This window comes from Rhineura floridana, chromosome 7 (genome assembly GCF_030035675.1).
Source record: "Rhineura floridana isolate rRhiFlo1 chromosome 7, rRhiFlo1.hap2, whole genome shotgun sequence".
Classification (NCBI taxonomy): Eukaryota; Metazoa; Chordata; class Lepidosauria; order Squamata; family Rhineuridae; genus Rhineura; species Rhineura floridana.
In genome coordinates this window covers 147,293,627-147,313,017 of record NC_084486.1, presented here as the reverse complement: position 1 = coordinate 147,313,017, position 19,391 = coordinate 147,293,627, and the positions used below count along the sequence as shown (strand labels likewise).

The 19,391-nt window shown below is 49.3% G+C and overlaps 1 protein-coding gene across 4 annotated transcripts in view; it reads right to left on the bottom strand.

The window, feature by feature from the left end:
• Positions 1-5,058: 5,058 nt before the first annotated feature.
• LOC133389587 (solute carrier family 12 member 9-like) overlaps positions 5,059-19,391 on the bottom strand; it is a 122,723-nt gene continuing 108,390 nt past the window's right edge. For all 4 annotated transcript variants that reach the window (XM_061637531.1, XM_061637534.1, XM_061637530.1 and 1 more), the window contains 3 exons: positions 13,374-13,548; positions 7,695-7,841; positions 5,059-6,370 (listed from right to left, as the gene is read on the bottom strand). In XM_061637531.1, coding sequence (XP_061493515.1) covers positions 5,565-6,370; positions 7,695-7,841; positions 13,374-13,548 — 1,128 coding nt within the window. In that variant the 3' untranslated portion in view covers positions 5,059-5,564. The remainder of the gene's footprint in view (positions 6,371-7,694; positions 7,842-13,373; positions 13,549-19,391) is intronic.

Genomic DNA, 19,391 nt, shown 5'->3' with positions numbered 1-19,391 from the left:
ACAGTTAGGAAGTTTTCCCTCATGTTCAGTCGAAATCTGGCTTCCTGCAACTTGAGCCCATTATTCCATGTCCTGCACTCTGGGACGATTGAGAAGAGATCCTGGCTCTCCTCTGTGTGATAACCTTTCATGTACTTGAAGAGTGCTATCATATCTCCCCTCAGTCGTCTCTTCTCCAGGCTAAACATGCCCAGTTCTTTGTCTCTCCTCATACGGCTTTGTTTCTAGTCCCGATCATCCTCGTTGCCCTCCTCTGAACCTGTTTCAGTTTGTCTGCATCCTTCTTGAAGTGCAGAGACCAGAACTGGACACAGTACTCAAGATGAGGCCTAACCAGTGCTGAATAGAGGGGAACTAATACCTCAAGCAATTTGGAAACTATACTTCTGTTAATGCAGCCTAATATAGCATTCACCTTTTTTGCAGCCACAATGCACTGTTGGCTCATATTCAGCTTGTGATCAACAACCATTTCAAGATCCTTCTCACATGTTGTATTGCTAAGCCAAATATCCTCCCTCTTATAACTCTGCATTTGGTTCCTTTATCCCTGTTGAATTTCATTCTGTTGTTTTCAGCCCAGTGCTCCAGCCTATCAAGGTCCCTTTGATTTTTGTTTGTCTTCCATGGTATTAGCTATGCCCCCCAATTTTGTATCATCTGCAAATTTGATAAGCATGCTCTGTACCTCCACATCCAAGTTGTTAATAAAAACGTTGAAGAGCACTGGGCCCAGGACTGAGCCCTGTGGTACCCCACTCGTTACTTCTGCCCAGTTTGAGAAGGAACCATTGAAAAGCACTCTTTGAGTACGATTCTGAAGCCAACTGTGGATTCACCTGATAGTTGTTCCAGCCAGCCCACATTTAGCTAGTTTGCTAATCAGAATATCATGGGGCACTTTGTCAAAAGCTTTGCTGAAGTCGAGATATATTACGTCCACAGCATTCCCACAGTCTACAAGGGAGGTTACCAGATCAAAAAATGAGATAAGATTAGTTTGGCGGGATTTGTTCTTCATAAATGGTTAATTGGAGCTCTAAAAAAATAATGGGGGCTAGGCCCCGAGCCATTTGGCTACCCTAAGGCAAGAGGTATGAAAACACCAGAAGACCCAGCATTCTGTCTCAGTTTTGTGGCCAATTTTACGTGTGCATCACTTTTCCAGATGCACTGAAGGAAGTTTACAGTACCAATGCATGGGACTGTGACTGGCCCAAGGTCACCTAGCGAGCTGTACAGTTGAATGGGGATTTGAACCCTGGTCTCCCAAGCCTTAGTCCAACACTCTAACCACTACACCATACTGGTTTATTATTTATAGCATGGAATTTAATGAAGAAGTTCCCTGCCCCAAGCGACTTACAGTCTGCAATTCCATGTGGAGCAGACAGAGAAGAGCAGAGGGCAGGAAAAACATGTTATTTCAGTTACATATACTTAGGGCAGCTGTGGGGCACCTTTGGCCCTCCAGATGCTGCTGAACTGCAACTCTCATCACCCCTGACCATTGGCCATGTTTGCTGGGGCTCATGGGACTTGACATGCAACAACTTCTAGAGGGCCAAAGGTTCTCCACTCATCTGTTACAGTAGGGCATAGGGGGTTGTTTCCAACGCTGTTCCACCTATGCAACAGACTTCTCTATGGACTCATTTGACAGGAAAACTCCCTCCAACCCTCATCCTCAGGTGTGGGCATAAGATATGACACATGCCTAAGCAAGGAGAGAGGTGAATGGCGCTGTTGCCAAAATCACACGCCCAGCTGTGCTGGCTGGGGCTGATGGGAGATGTCCTCCAAAACATCTGGGGAAGGCTGCCCTATATACTTTGCATTGGTAGCCAGAGCAGAACACAAGGCCAGTTTTTGACCACAAGTGCCAAGCCTGATTGCAATGGGATCACACCCCCTCGAACCAAACCTGCAAATGTTGTAAAAAGATTCTTTCTCCCCTCTGCAGTGCATGCTTACAGGTGAAGTGGGGGGATCTCATCCATTTGAATGTAACAAGCAGCAAAAGGGGAGGAGGTGTGGGTGTCCAAACAAGCGGGAAATAGACCTCTCTCCGTTACATGCGGCTCAATCTCCCTTCCACCCGGGAGCCATTGTAGGAAGTATCAAAGGGACTGAAACTGTCGACAACTGCGAAGAGGTGGGCAGATTCAGTCCCACGGGCAGCTTGTGGGCAACCCCCATACATGAACATCAGTTTTGACAAGAAAACTACAAGTGGGACTTGCAGCAAAATGATGCAGCATGGGATGCTCCTGTTTAGGGTTTCAGCCGTGCCCTTTTCTAGACTACTCCATTCCATTGCACCTTGGTTTCTTCCCAACAGACTCATAAAAATATAATTAGGCCTGGCTGCTGGATCAGACCAAAGGCCTACCGTAGTCCAACCGTCCTGTTCTCACAGTGGCCAACCGGATGCTTCTTCTGGGAAGCCCTCAAGCAGGACCTGAGCGCAACAGCACTCTCCCCACTTTCAATACCCAGCAACTAGCATTCAGAGGTTTACTGCCTCCAACAGCGGAGGGAAAATATAGCCTTATCCCTCGTGAATTTGTCCAATCCTCTTGTAATAAACTTGTTTAAAAGTCAGTGTTCTGTGGCCACTGAACATGTTCAGTATGCATTGCGTTATTTGGAGGTTACTTTTCCCAAAAGTTGTTTTTTTGGGGGGGGGTCTGCAAGCCTTAGGGTCCTCCCTGCAAGCCTGCTGATCTTCCCCCCCATGCGTAGATCAGCCCCAGAGAAGTGGGTTTGTGATCAGCATGTATGATAGCAAAAACTGGTCTCCCCCTCCTCTCTGCCACTCCCTCGGACAGCACCATTGGGCTGCACCATTCCACAGCATGCATTACTGAGGCTACAACCTCACAGGGCATTTGCACCGTGTGTCTCCTTGAGAAGGACTGAACTTCATAGGGTGGCATTGGCGGGGGAAGTGCAGCAATGCTGTGGTGACGGCAAGCCTGTCAGGAAAAGTGACAAATCTGATGAAGGGAGGAGAGCCCCAGGGGAAGCCTGTGTCAGCAGGCAGCAGTAGCACCAGTAATTGAATCCTGACAGCTTCACACACACACACTGTCCCTGCCCGGTCTGCGACGGAGAAAGAGGCATCTACATGGGTTGCACAACTTGGGAGGCTGCGTGGGATAGATATGGCAGACAAAGGATGGAACAGCTTGATGGGAGTAGTCATCCAAAATGCCTGGAGGGTACCAGCTTTGGGAAGGCTGTCCTATAAGCTGCTCTGGTGTTACCTAAGCCAGCATTTTGCCTGGGGAGGGGGCAAGGAGACTGCCAAAGCTTTCAACCACTGCAATTAGTGGTTATAGAAAAGAGGAGAGACCAGAGGCAAGAGATGCGCAACAGGGTTTGCTGCCAAGAGGTAGTGTGCCAGGACCACATCTGCACTACGTATATGAAGCAGTATTATAACACTTTAAACCCTTATATACCCAGTTGATCCCTGCGCTCTGCAGGGGAGGTCTGTTCCGCACAACATAGGAAGTGGACCTTTAGTGTAGTGACACCTGCTCCTTGGAATTCCCTCCTCTTAAATATTAGGCAGGCGCCATCTCTGTTATCTTTTCGGTGCCTGCTAAAGACCTTCCTCTTTCAACAAGCCTTTTACACAGAGACCTTATCCCACTCTGCATCTGTGTTGGAATTGTGTTTTTAAAAGATGTTTTGTTTTTAAGGTTTTATAGATGTTTTTAGTGTCTTACTGCTCGTTTGCCACCCTGGGCTCCTTCTGGGAGGAAGGGCAGGATAGAAATTTAATAATAAATGAATAATAAACAGTTGCCTTCCCTCGCAGAGCTATAATTCTCAGAGTTCCCTGGGAAGAGGAACTGATAGATAAACCACTTTGGGAGGGGAATAGAAGTCCCTGACAAGTTTTAGTACCCTTAAACTACAGTTCCTAGGATTCTTTGGGGGAAGCCATTTTAAAGTGATATGACTTTAACTGTATAGGGCAGATGCACCCTAGGCCCCCCCTCCCCACCAAAGATAATGGGTGAGTGGAGGAGGATCTATTGGAAGACCTTGGCAAGTTTCAAGGTAGGATTTTCATATTTCTTCCAGGAAACCAAATTTTGCTGGTCATTACTGATACCTGGACACAAATTTGTATAAAGGACACAGTAAAATGTGAAGACAGAAGTAACGTTTTATGAATGGCTATGGTGGGCAGAATGCACCTTCACTGTTCTGAAAATGCACACACTTTCTTCTGTCCTCTCGTGAGCTCTGTTAAATGTTTTTGCAGATTTCCAGGATATGTGTGTGTGTGTGTGTGTATGGTTAGTACCTGTGAGGTTACCAACATTTTTTTCCCGTTCTCTCAATCGCCAGAGCAGTTTTGCTACTGTTGTTGCAGAGCCTGTTGTTTTTAGGGGTAGGGATGGGGTTATAAGTTGAAGTGACTAATTGTGGAAGACAAAGCCAGGTTCACAAGACAGGTAAAGAATGCAGGAAGGGCCACAACTCAGTAGCAGAGCACATGTTTCCCATGCAAGAGGTCTGGGCACAATCCAGAATTGGGACAGAAGCCTGTCTGAAACCCTGGTTAGCCACTGCCAGTGTCTGCAGAGACAATGCTGAGCTAGGTGAGCCAAAGGTCTGACTTGCTGGAGGGCAGGTTCTTGTATTACCAACTTGCTGTGGCCACTTTTAAGAATGTTACTTCTGTCTTCGCTCTTAAGGTCTAGGCAATTAGGTGCCACTGTAGACCCACTGGGGCACAGGGAGGGAGGGGAGGACAGCTGAACTGGAAATTCAGAAATGATGATCTTATCCCTTCGTATTGTTTGTTCCCATTGATAGGTACATGTTTATCCAAACCACTTCATACAAATGAAATATCAAGTAAAAGCTGTAGTTATCAACATGATGGCCCTCAGCTGGTCCCTCGTATCGTTCTCCACCCTTCAGTGGGGCATGCCAGACCCTGCCAGAACTAATCAGCTATTCAGACCATGCACACCCTCAGACCTCATCCACACCCATTGCGATCAACACCCCAAGGCCACCACAAGAGCCTGCTTGGATCCATCAGTACCATCTTTAATTTTGCCCCCATTTCCACAAGTAACATAGGCACAGTAGCCATTGCAGAGTTTCCGAGGCCACTGGCCCAGTGCCAGTTTGGCAACCTTTGGTCTTGCTTAGCTCCATCTCTGCTTGGGCCGATGGAGAATCCCAGCTCCAAAGGGACAACGTTGAGGAGAAGGCACTTGGGTGGCAGCAGTCTCCTTCTGGCTTGGACGGCTTTGCTGGGCACCAGGCTGGTCTCATGGTTCCCGTGCCTGCGAGTCCTCAAAGCATCCCAGTCTTTGGTGAAAAGGGAAGCTGAGGCAAAGAGAGTCAACTCCGGCAGGGCCAACAGAGGAACCCCAGCAACCTGCCTTCAGCACATCGTTGCAGCCCTCGTTTCCTGATGTGCCACAACTGTCTGGTGCCCTGCCACTCACTAACCCTTGGCCATCGTGGGGCATCAGCGAGCAAACCTCCACAACCCCAATGACTCACATGGACCTTGTACACCCAATCTAGAGTTCGGTGCTGGTGACAGCACTGACTCCGTGCACCAGCAGCGTGGGGCCCAGTCCCCGAGTGAGGACATCAAGCTGGTCCAAGTACCTGAGGTACAGGCTGGTATCCGCCGGGGGACGGGGCAAGTAGAGGAAGCGGACAGTGGGGGCGGAACTCTGCTGGAGGATCAGCTGGTTGACGGCGCTCAGGTACTCATCCGTAACGCATGCCACATTGCCGGGAAAGTTGACGGTGTTATCTTCCACAGCTTCCTGCTGATTGTGCCAGTGGAGGGCAACCACGTTGTCCCACAGCACAGTGTGGATGTGCGCCTGGATGCGCAGGTCCTTCAGGAGTTGCCGCAACTTGTCCTCCTGGCCCCGGGGGCGGGTGCCGCTCTCCACACAGAGGAAGAGGCGCAAGCGGGCCCGGCGCCAGGACCGGGCCATGGCTAGGACACAGGCCATCTGCAGAAGAAAGAGGCTGCTGGTGTCCACATAGTGCGCGCTGTCAGGACGCAGCAGGTTGATGGGCCAGACGTCGATGAGAGGCTGCACCCGCCACCCCAACTCCTGGGGGAGCTTCAGCTCCTCGAAGGAGCGTGCGAGGAGGACATTTCGATGCATCTTCACGGCGTCTGCGATCATGGCCACATACTCGTGGGCGGAGAGTCGCTTGCGGCTCCCCGAAGTCCAGACTGGAGGGAAGTTCTGCCAGGCCACCTCCTCCTCCCCCTTGCTAAAGGCCGGGTGTTGGGACAGGCAGTCCTGCGAGGCCGTGTTGTCATAGAAACCCAGAGCAATGGTGTTGGGCCTCATGCCTCCTGCGGGAGAGGAAGACAGGCAAGGAAGAGTGGCTGAGCTGCGCTGCGCAAAGAGCAACATCAAAATAGGTGTGTGTGTCCTATAACTATTTCTGAGGCAGCCACAAACAAGGAGCAATATTGCTGCATCCCATTGGCCAGCATCACAGAGTTCAGGAACATAGAAAACTGCCTTGTACGAAGTCAGGCCATTGGTCCAACTAGCGAACGAATCTCTATACTGCAGGGTTCTCTCGCCACGGTTTCAGCCCTACCTGGAGATGCCAGAGTTTGATCCTGGGACTGTCTGCATGCAAAGCAGATGCTCTGCCACTCAGCTATGGTTCGTGCCCACAAACTCCCCTGGCGTATGTCTGCCAGAACTCCCCTGATTGGCCAGAACCGTTACGTGGGATGGCACCAAATACCACACGGCCTGTGGAGGCTCCGCTGACTCACTCTCACAAGGCTCCTGATCATGTGAAGCGGCTCTCTACTAAGTCAGGCCACTGGGCCCATCCTGCTTTCTCCAACCTGGTGCCTTCCAGGTGCTTTGGACGACAATTCCCATCATTCCCAACCACTGGCCATGCTGGCTGGGGCTGATGGGTGTTGTAGTCCAACAACATCTGTTGGGCAGCGGGTTGGGGAAAGTTGGTTGCTAGCCCCATGTGATCTGCTTGGAACGATGGTGGCTCTCTAACGTCTTAGGCAGGGAGAGGTTCTTCCCAAGCCCTGCCACCCAAGATGGTTTTCAAACTGGAGTCGCTGGGGAGATGGGGGTGGGGGAATGAAGCTAGGATCTTCTGCACACAATTCATGTGATCTACCACCAAGCTCTGGCCCCGGCCCTCTCTTCCTGGTTACTACAGAAATCTAAACTGTGTGACAGGAACATCCCTGTCCTCCTGGGCTGGATGGTGACACCAGCTTTGCTCCTGAATTTGATCTGGGGATGGGGGAGTGCTTTAGGGGAGGGACCACTCTTTATCAAGGGCAAGACAGCCAGAAATGGCCCTGACATCAGCTGTAACCTGTGCTCGAGCTTGCTTTCCCCTCCTCCCGCCGATTCCTTTTTCCTTGTGTGTCATGTCTTTTTAGACCAAGAGCCTGAGGGCAGGGACTGTATTAGTACTGGTTTCTGTAAGCTGCCCTGAGGGCCTTTTTGGCCAGAGAGCAGGGTGTACATGCTGCAAAATTAATAATAATTAATAATAATAACACTACAGAGATAAGGACAAGATAGTAAAACAGGGCTGCAGCTCTCCTGCAACCAGCAGAAAGATGACAGCCTGCAACTATCCCCCAAAGCCCCCCAGTTCTATGTCCCAGGAGGGCTACTCACCCAAGCCAGAGATGAAAAGCAGCTGCTGGGTGCCATGCCTGATGGAGTCGGAGAGGGTCAGGTTGACAAAGGCCTTGATGTTCAGCCTGTCCACGAGTTGCAGCCATGAGTCGGACTGGTCTGGCAAGGGGTCAGCCGGCAGGGAGTCTGGCAGAGAAAGGAGAGGGTCAGCCTGCTGGTGTTGCCTTGGACCTCCGTAGCAACGGAAAAATATGGCAGGAGGCCAAGGCTAGCCTTTGGATGAAAGGGGAACCCATTTGCAGAAATGGACAGGGACATCGGCGTGCTGGGGAGCAGTGTGCTAGTCTATAAACAGAGCGGCAAGTAGCTTTGGGAAAGAGAAGTGGAAGGCGGCAGAGTTTAATCTGCTGTGACCTAGCCCTGGAGCCTGCAAATCAGCATGCAGATCCAGGGATTGGGAAACCTGTGGCCCTCCGGGTGCTGTAGGGCTCCCATCTCCCCTAGCTAGCATAGCCAATAGTCAGGGATGATAGGAGCCCAGCATCATCTGGAGGGCTTTATTTATTTTATTATTGCATTTATATCCCGCCAGTTCCTCCAAGGAGCTCAAGGCGGCAAATATGATTCTCCTCCTGCTCCATTTTATCCTCACAACAACCCTGTGAGGCAGCTTAGCCTGAGAGACTGTGACTGGCCCAAAGCCACCCAGCAAGCTTCATGGCTGAGTCGGGATTTGAACCCTGGGCTCCCCCGGTCCCAGTCCAACATTCTAACTTTCCCCATCCTTGAGACACCCATATGTACATATGCACGTGACTACAGTTTCTCTAACACCTTCTTGCTGTCCATTCCTCCCCATTTGCAACCCAATATTGACATGTAAACAGCTGGTATAGCACAAGTGGGGAGGAGAACTTGGCTGGGAGTCCACAGTCTGCGAGTTCAAATCCCCGCTCGTGTCTCCTGGGTGTCAAGGGCCAGCTAAAGATCACCCCCACAGGGAGCGGCTCAGGGGTTGCGTGTCCTGCCACCTGTGCAGCCGTGGGCAAGCTGCAGAGTCCCAAGGAGCCCAGTTGCCCCCCAGCTGGCAGTTGCGGACAAGGAAGGGTCGGGCTTGTGCAGCTGTGGCAAGCTGAGCAGGCCCTAGCCAGCTGGGGAGGACCAGCCTCAGAGGGAGGCAATGGCAAACCCCCTCTGAATACCGCTTGCCATAAAATCACTATTCGTAGGGTAGCCATAAGTCGGGATCAACTTGGAGGCAGACCATTTCCATTTCCATTGACCTGCAATTCTGTGACAGACACGCTTCTGCTCACACATGCCAGACACACCCCACTCCTCCCTGGCAACATTCATACAATTGATCAGTTGACCAATCACATGTAGAGAGTGCTGCCATCTTCCTTCCTTCCCTCCCACCTTCTTGTCAACAACTACACACAGCCCTATCTGCCCCTAAGCCTTATGTACAGACAGTTTTGAAAGCATCTGAGAAGTTGGGGTGTTCATAAACATTCTGCAACACCTCGGTAGTTGAGTCGATGGCCAGGGAAAGCTCTTTTCGATCAACTAATGCCAGAGATCTCACAGTCAGTAACTATAAAGGCCCCAGAGATTCCAGTCTGCATTCTCAGTTTCTTTTTCTCATTTGTCAGATTTTGGGGATAAATGCAAAACTATTTTTTAAAAAATGTAAACCTACATATTCTGTGCTTTAATTTTTTAATATGCCATATTCTCTGTGGCAGCCCCTAAGCTGTGGAACTCCCTCCCCAATGAGCTGCATCTGACAACTTCACTGTACAACTTTCTGCGAATGCTGAAGACGAACCTCTTTCCCCTGGCCTTCAGCACATGAGATGTATATTTTTAGGACCCACCCTATTTTCTGTCAGGTTGTTTTTAACCATTTTAATTAGAAGTTTCAAAATTGTTGTAACTCACCTTGGGACCTCTGGGTGAAGGGCAGGTATAATAACAATAACTATATTATTATTATTATTATTATTTCAGAACCCATTCACCTCTCTGAAACCCACAAAGAAGTACCCTAAAAGATAATGCAAGGCTGCCTCCATGCAGCTCTCTTTCAATTCACCATTTCAGAGAATTCTGTGTCATGCAGCGTGTGTGTTCTGATGCTGGACTTGCGTCTCACCACACCCATCAGAGGTTATTTCTTACTCTGCCACAAAGTTCCTTAATATGGATGGGAAAAGCAGCTTCTGAAACTGGTCGGTGCTCGCAGCCCGTCCACACAACAGCTTCACAAGTGGCCCTGAGTTCACTTCTCATCCACAAGAAGGCCCAAATCCTTCCTTACAGAGAGAGATTCCCCACAACTAATCTGCAGAGTTCTTTCTCTCTCAGATTTGCACAATCATTCTGATTAGATCTCTCTCTTTCTTTCTCTGGTACAGTTGAAAATGAAATTAAACAATCCCCCTCCTTGTACTTTCCCCCCTTTTCAGGGAAAAAAAAGTCCATTAGTCACCATGGAAACCAAAATGGCTCTGGGAGGGGCCCCGTTTGCAGGGCCTTCACAAAAGTGGCTGAGAAATCAATTTGCAGTACAAAGGGCGGTAGGCAGGCAGAAGCGAGAGCCTGGGCCTGCGACACACACCACTGTGTGCCCGTAAATGCTTTTGACTGCAGTGTATGTGTAGTGCGAGTGTGTGTGCTGGTGAGCATGTGTTCACCGTGAAGGCGCACGGGCTCATGGGGTGTGAGTAAACAAAAAGCCTGGCCTGAGATTCGCTGGCCGGTTTTGACACTTGCATCAAACATCTACACTGGGAGGCTCGCCGGATTGGTTGGAGCCGCTGCTCTACTCTACTTTCCTGGCAGGTTGATCCTTTTTTGCTTACTGGGAGGGAGAAGGTGCAGAGGCTGACAAGGTGCAAGCGCACTGGCAGAGCCGTTTCAGCACTCCTGTTGGTGTGGTTGCCCTGTACTGACCTCCCTGCCACCTTGCACCTCCCAGTAAGTAACAGCAATCCACCTGGCAGGAAGCTGGCATGGTGGCACTGCCTTATCCTGCAAGCCGCTTCTGTAGGGAGGGGCCATAGCTATGGGGCAGAGCATCGGCTCTGCTCGCAGAAGGTCCCAGGTTCAATCCCTAGGTAGAGCTGAGGGAGACTTCTGCCTGAAACCCTGGAGAGCCGCTGCCAGTCAGTGCAGACAATACTGAGCTCAATGGACCGACGGTCTGACTCAGTATAAGGCCGCTTCCTGTGCCCCAGGCTGTTGCGTGGACAGCGCTGCCTTACCCAGTTATGTGGTGTATGAGCCATAATGGTATCATATATCCATAAGTTAAGTGCAAAAAGGCGGCACGGAGGATATGAACAATACTGAAGAACTACTATCCAAACTGGATTTTGAGAGATTCCACCCCATCCGCCTTCCCTCAGTGATGGGAACTTCCAGGCTTCACTGAGCACACACATGGCTATTTCCCCACTTCCCCACGGAGAATGGAACCCTTCCAACCATCCCTGCCAGCACCACTATCAGTCGTGGAGGGCCTTATTGACAATTCAACCCCACAGCAGAGATTGAGGCTTTGAAGCACTGGCTCCAGGACTGAAGTTAACTTGGGGTGCAACACAGACCCAGTCTTGAGTTTGGATTAGTTTTCTGGCCAGGCAGAAGATGGCCAGGCTGCTAAGCGTCTCTCCAGATGACCTATTTATTGAGTATTCATCCTGATTTGCTCGCACCACATTTCAATGGGCCTGGGGTGGCAAATGGGTAATAATTCTTTCCACTGCCTTTCACCAGGTCAGATTATTTGTCCATCCAGCTCAGTTTGTCTGGCAGAGGTCTTTCATCACTTGCTTATTTGAGGTCCTTTTAACTGGAGATTCTGGAAACAGGACGGCATGCAAATCATGTGCTGTACCACTGAACCACAGTCTGTCCCCTCACCAGGTATTTTAAATGCCTCTTTAAAAAAATTTAAATCTGCTGAGCAATCAATTGGAGGCAAGTTTTTTAGCCAATGAAAGTAATCGAAATGATTAAGCGTCTAAATGTTGTAGCCCTATCGTAATTAAAACCTCCACCTGGATTTTTGTTTATAACACAAATATGCACTCTGTCGAAATAACAAGAGAGTGGCTCCAGACGGCAGTGCAGGGATGGAGCACCTTTGCCCCTCCAGATATTCATAGAATCGTAAGAACATAAGAACATAAGAAGAGCCTGCTGGATCAGGCCAGCGGCCCATCTAGTCCAGCATCCTGTTCTCACAGTGGCCAACCAGGTGCCTGGGGGAACCCCGCAAGCAGGACCCGAGTGCAAGAACACAGAATAGTAGAGTTGGAAGGGGCCTATAAGGCCATCAAGTCCAACCCCCTGCGCAATGCAGGGATCCAAATCAAATGTTGATGGACTACAACTCCCATCATCTCTGACCATCGGCCATGCTGGCTGGGGTTGATGGAAGTTGGAGTCCAGCAACATCTGGAGGGCTGAGCAAGGCATTTTTTCAGAAATAGTGGTGTGTCCAAATGGCCACCCAGTCTAGCTTTTGGATACCCAGTGGACATAAATGGACAGACACATACAATTTAATCAATGAACCAAGAACACAAAATTCAGATTGGAAGCCACTGAAACACTGACTGGAGGCATGAAACATTAGTGAAACTGAATAGAAACCGTAGAACCCAGGAGCACATTACACAATAAACAGCAAGGCATAGTTGATGACACTAGGTAACGATATCTGATGTGTGTTTCCGTGCATTTTTGTTACGCTTTTGTATTTTGTTTACAAACATGTTTGCCCCGAAATCTAATCCCACCACCCCATATTCCAAGGTGATTCCAAGCATTTTGTTTTCAAGATGTTTTAGAGTGTTTTTAATAAATAAATAAATAAATAAATATGAATAAATAAAAATAATTCTTAGGGTTCCTACAAACTACCAGTCTTTCTGAAGAAACATCTTCACAAAATCTCTCTCCCTGTTTGCTGTGATGTCTGGTTCTCTCTGTCTTGAACCTTTCCCCAAAAAAGAATTCTGCTACAGCAGGAGGTGGATCATAAGTAGCAGTTTTTATTTTTAACTTGCTTTTTAATTTATGTATTCACTGGTGGGTGAGGAAGCTAGTAAGAATTTAGCTAGGCTAGAAACTTGTGTAAATGCATTTGCAAGGCTGTATTCACTCTCACACACACCTTTTTAAAATTTGAACTGCTTTCGCCTCAATCTAAATGTCAGGGCTTGCACATGGCGAAGAGGCTTCCACCTGCAAGTGGAAGAAAGATGGGGGGAAATGGACACCCACTAATAATTCCTTAAAAATGCCCTGGGGCTGGAAGAGAATCCTGAAATCCTGGAGGGCCCCTTCAAGTCAGTGCAGACAGTACTGAGCTATGGGTCTGGGTCAGTGTAAGATTACGGGCAGGAGTCCAACAACTTTGTCGCCAGCACTAGCACAATGTGGGTTCCCCGCTCTACTCCCTCTGCACGCACCCCCAAATGTGCTCTGGAGGGTTGGAGAAAACCCCAGCACAGATTTAGAGGGTGTGCTGGGGGAGAAGAGGGGGAGACATTTCTGCTGCGCAAAGAGAAATCCTTGCACTGACGAAACAATCACCTTAGCGCTGCGCTGAATACAACCCTATGTGCCTTCTCAGTGGGCACAACGTTCCGCCTCGCTAGTCACCCTGCTGCTCCCATGCTCTCATTCCCGCTGCCCTCTTACCCAAGTCATCCAGTTCCACGTGGCCAAGCACATACAAGCCACTCTTCTTGAGGTCGTTGATGAAGCTGATGAGCTGCAGGGAGCTTCGAGGGTTCCGCACCATCAGCAGCACTTGGGGCCGCCAAAACTTGACATGCTCCTTGCGGATGTCCAGCATCAGCAGGTACTTGCGGACCTGGAAGTGCAGGAGACACAAGAGTAAGGCTGAAGGACAGGGAGAGGAATCCACTCCTCAAAACCTCAGGTTTCTACACCTTAGCAAGCAGGCAATATAGTTTTAACTTCCTTGAGCCTGTGCGGATTTGAGGTAGATGTTCAGCATGCGTGGATATTATTATTAAATAGTATTAAGTGTCCTCGTCATAATTATGTCATCATCAACATCATCATCAGTTTGCTACCTGGCCAGATTCAAGGTTCTTGTGTTAGCTGGTAAAGCCCTAAACAACCTGGGTGCGAAGTACCTTAAGGACCGTCTGATCCCTTATGCTTCGCCTCGATCATCGAGATCCTCTGAAGAGGCACTTCTTGTGCCCCTGAGGTTCGGTTGGTCCTTCCTAGTGACTGAGCCTTTAGTGCAGCAGGCATTGCCCTGTGGAACTTTCTGCCAATAGAGGTTCAGCAGGAATCATTCTTGCCTGCTTTTAGACATCATTCCACTCCTGAAATTCACCTCACCCCCACGAAATTGCCAAACTTCACTCTACACACTCTGGCTCAGAGCTGTGAAACTGAGGGAGAGGGATTTCTCCTCAGCACAAGCTTTATTACCTCAGAAAAAGACAGGTCCCCACTCACAGAGTGCTTCATAACCTGTGACTGCCATTTTATTTTCCCCAGAACGACACAGGAAGCTGCTGTTGTGGTGTGTGTAGTTGTGTTGCTCAATTTCGTTTAAAAGCAGCACCACAGCAGCAGAGAGTAACAACAGATGTTGAAATGTGAGTGTGCCAGCGTGTGCGTGCGTTTGCCTAAGAAAGCAGGCTTTTACCCTGCATCAGCGTCACTGAGACTGGAGACTTGGTAAAATAAGAAAAGCTACTTTATTTAGAGAAATACATAGTAGACAGAAAAGACATACCTAGTTCTAACTAACTAACTAAGTTGGAGGCGTAATGCCCAGGTGTGGGAGTCAGCCCCATGCTTGGAGAGAGAGCAGAGACAAAGGGACGTCTCCTTTCTCCTGGACAGTCCGAGGACAAAGGAGTGGAAAGGGCGGAAGGAGGAGGGGCAGGTAAGCTTCCCTAAAGGCGTCACACTCTAGCGACAGAAGGAAGTCAGTCAGAGCATCACAGGTAAAAGGTAAACAAGCCTATCCATCTGGAGGACCCTAGCTCTATCTCCTTTCTAGAGCTTAAACAAAAGAACAAAACAGGAGTTGCTCTTGCCCCACTTCCAACAGCTGCCTTATACAAAGTCAGACCAATGGTCCATCTAGCTCAGTACTGCTTGACACTGACTGGCAGCGGCTCTCCAGGGTTTCAGGCAGGGGACTCTCCCAGCTGTACCTGGAGATGCCAACGATTGAACCTGGGACCTTCGGCATTCAAAGCATGTCCTCTACCACTGAGTTACAGCCACAGCCTTGTTCCAAAAGGCACTCAGGCGGGGGAAATGGCAGCCCCCACTAGCCTCTAGGAAGCCCAAACAACTTAAAATTACCCTCATTAGTAATATTACAGAGAGGATTTAACATACAACAGGTGCAGTTGTGTGGTAAAAAGTGTGGGAGGATGCGTGGTAAAAAGGCTTCCTGTATCCGACATAGTGAAGTGACCTGAGAAATCCTGCTAGTCTTATTCAACTGCTTTTGACTTTCTGTCACAGCTACCCTCATCGGTAAATATCCTGACAACGTTACAGAGGATTTTTCCAAACATCAGGTCCAGATGTTTGGAAATGTGGGTTATTCCCTTGCGAAATTTCACTCAAGCCTCTTCCGTCTTTCCTTGAAAACAGACATTTTGCTTGAGGAGGTAGAGAATTTGCTCCAAATAGGCCATTTCGGGCCTCAAAATTTGTCGGGCACCGGCAATGCCCTCTGAACAAATTATCACCTGTCTCCAGCTTTTGCCATGACTTCCCCTCCTCCTGCCCCCGGGGAAGGGAGCCCAGGCTTCTGCCGCAACCAGCCGGGTTTGAAACAGGAGAGGCAGATGGGGAGCGTGCGAGAAACACGGCACCTGCCTGTCAGCCCCCCAGATTGGCAGGAGGAGGGTTCCGTCTGAGCGCGGCACTGCCCGTGCCGCGCTGAGGGGATAATGAGGGGTGGCAGCCACTGACAGCGCCATATGCTGGTGGTTCCGCCTTGACGGACAGGCGGGCTCTGGGCTTCCTCAGCTCCCACTCAATGGCAGCTGTTTGGCTCTGAAACTGGTGGGACAGTGGCCAGCTGGGGACAGGCCCTGCAATATGACTTACCTAGCTCTGGCGCCATCCAGACAGTTAGATTTTTAGAAATGTGGGGGAGGTTTGAGGCCTGTAGCAGTCACTGGTTGCTTCCAGACAACCTATTTATTGAGCATTCATCCTGCCTTCGACAGTGCTATTAATGTTTTTGTCTGCCGCCCTGGGCTCCTTCTGAGAGGAAGGGCAGGACATAAATTTAATAAATAAATAATAAATAAAACTTGTTTGCCCAAAGTTTGCGGTGAGGTTAGACAACAGTGGCTATTTATTGAGCATTCGTTCTGATTTGTTTGCAAGGAGATTGTGTGACTTTGAGTCAAGTGAGTGTTATCTCATACTTTCTTGTCACTCTCCTTATCTCAACAAGTCTGGTTTTTGGGAAAGAATATACTGTGCCAGAGCATCAAATAGTGACCACTCTGGAAGTGCTCACTGTTCATGGCAAAACGTTTTTGTCTGCAACCGTTTCCCAACCATGTTCTCTAAGAACATAGAAAGACCCTGGCTCCTGGACCAGGCCAGTGGCCCATCTAGTTTAGCCCTCTTTTCTCACAGTGGTCAACCAGATGCTCATGGAAAGCCCACAAGCAGGATCTGAGGCCAGATTCACAACATACATTTCCTCCACTATTATTCCACTTCAAATACTCATGGTTTCCCCCAAAGAATCCTGGGAAATGTAGTTTGTGAAGGGTGCTGGGAGTTGTCCGGACCCTCCTTTTCCCCCTTCAGAGAGCTACAATTCTCAAGAGTGGTTTAACAGTCACTCCCTCTTCTCAGAGAACTCTGGGAATTGTAGCTCAGTGAGGAGAATATGGGTTGCCTAGCAACTCTTAGCACCCTTCACAAACTACACTTCCCCCAAGCCATGACTGTTGAAAGTGGCACAACAGTGGAAGAAATGTATGGTGTGAATGTGGCCTGAGCGCAACAGCATTCTCCCCACTTGCGATGCCCAGCCACTGGTATTCAGAGGCATACTGCCTCCAACAGTAGCCATTGTGGCTAGTAGCCACTGATAGCCTTCTTTTCCATGAGTTTGTCAAAACTTCTTTTAAAGCCATCCAAGCTGGTGGCCATTACTGCTCTCACACAGAATAACGGCTGATCTGAATCACACAAGGGCACAGTGTGCATGGAAATGGTAGCAACACAAGTTTCCTAGCACTTCTGCACCCAAAGACAAACTCCTCCACCTTCACCAGCATTTGTCTCCTAACTTATTTCCTCCAACACCTTCTTACTTACGTTTGCTCCTTCCACCTTGCCACCCTCAGCACCCCAAATTTCTCCTGTACTCCTCAGCAGCTCTGCCCACTGGTGCTTTCTGCCTCCCCCCTTTCATTTATTTATTGGCTCCACTGTTGAAGTGCTCTTGCCGTCAAGACGTTTGTCCAAATGTTCAAACACACTCTACCCTCCTATAACTGCAGCTTATTAGCTTTCACTCCTTCTCTCGTGACACTCGACAGAACTTGTGGACATCCAATGAAGCTGAATGCTGGAAGGCAAAAGAAAATCCTTCCTCATGCCGTACAAAGTTAAACTACGGAATTCGCTTCCACAAGAGGCAGTGACAGCCACCAACTTGGATGGCTTCTAAAAAAAGATTAGACTCATGAATGGAGGAGGCTACAGCTATCAGTGGCTACTAGCCACAATGGCTATGTTCTGCATTCACTGTTGGAGGCAGCGTGCCGCTGAATACCAGGCATCTATTTGGCCACTGTGAAAACAGGATGCTGGACTAGTTGGGTCTTTGGCCTGATCCAGCTGATTTTCTTATGGATGGCTTTTAAAAGGGGACTCGATAAATTCATGGCAGGTAAGGCTGAGCTCTTCTTCCACTGTTGGAGCCAGTATGCCTCTGAATGCCGGTTGCTGAGAATCACAGGTGCGGAGAGTGCTATTGGGCTCAGCTGTTTCTTGCAGGCTTCCCAGAAGAGGCATCTAATTGGCCACTGTGAGAACAGGATGCTGGGCTATGGTGGGCCTTTGGCCTAATTCAGCCACAGGACTCTTCTTATGTTCTTAAGGTCCAGTCCTGCCTTCTGGGTCGACAGAGAAGTGGCCTTTGCCTTTTTACGCGACAGCCCTTCAGGTATTTGAAGAGTGCTGACGGCCTGTATTTCAACAAAAACCTTGGACTGTTGAGACGTTTGCCCCAGCCCTGCTCTTTGACCTCTCCCTGATCAAAATGTCTTTTTGGCCAAGAAAAATCAGAAACCTCCTTCTCTTCCCTCATCATCAGCTCCAGCCACTGTCCTCCTGGCTCTGTGTGTGCGCGCGTGTGTGAACGCGCATGCAAGCATGTCAGTCACACAAGTCAGAGCTTGGGGCAAGCTAATGCATTTACCTCCTCCGCTGCTGGCATTTGTCTTCGCTACCAGAGACAAGTGCATTTGATCAGTGGAGAAGATCATTCTCTCCATTCCCGCCAAAGCCCCTGCATGACAGGGCCAGAAAAGAAAAAAACAGGTGGGGGAGGTGGTGTTTTTGACACCTGCTTTTACCCGCCTGCTTTGGGGCCTCTTTTATGCCGCTGATCTGCCAAAACATCTCAAGCCAGACTGATGTCTGCAGATGCATTTGCAAGCCCAGCTAACAACATTTCCCCATCTGGGAAGGGGGGGGGGGAGGAGAGAGAGAGAGAACCAGTCTGGGCTTTTGCAGTGAAACATTTGGGGGCCAGACCATTTTTGTCCCCCAAGAGAAAAATTTCAAACGGCATCCCCCACTAATCAATAACAGGCAGCATCTGCTGGGATGTTCCCCTGCGCAAGCCTCGTTGAGACTATCGCGCTCTTGCTCCACTCCAGTTCATTTCAGTGGAGCCTGTGCAGGAGAACGACCCAGCGGATGGCGCCCCACAACTCAAATTATGATGATTTTCTTTTATCAGTCACTTTATAAAATAAAAAGTCTCAAAGCGGACATGGAATAATGGGCTCGAGTTGCAGAAAGCCAGATTTTGGCTGAGTATCAGAAAAAACTTCCTAACTGTTAGAGCGGTACAACAATGGAACCAATGACCTTGGGAGGTGGTGGGCTCTCCAACACTGGAGGCATTCAAGGGGCAGCTGGACAGCCACCTGTCGGGCATACTTGAAGTTGGATTCCTGCATGGAGCAGGGGGTTGGCCTCGATGGCCTTAGAGGCCCCTTCCAACTCTACTGTTCTGTGATTCTACGAAAACAACTTGACAAAACTAAATGCAACGCATAAAAACAATTTAAAACCAGAACATTTTAAAACAAAGACAATGCAAAAATACATAAAATGCTCAACCAGTGCATAATAATAAGGACTAGGTCTTGCCTACCCCACTAACAGAGGAGCACCACCATAGCAGATCTGCCTGTCCCCCCCCCCCCATGGTGCCCCAAACCTGCTGCCTGAGATTGCCCTTGCATCGTGATAAGTCCTCTGTGTTCTCGGCATGGGTTGCTGGTGTCGCGAACGCTCCACTCCAGAAGTGGATGCATTCCAGCAATGCGCTGGATGCAGCAGTATAGCTGTGATGTCTTCAGCAGCTCCTGTTCAACATTTATGCTTTAAGTTGCTCTAAGTTGGATTCCTGCATGGAGCAGGGGGTTGGACTTGATGGCC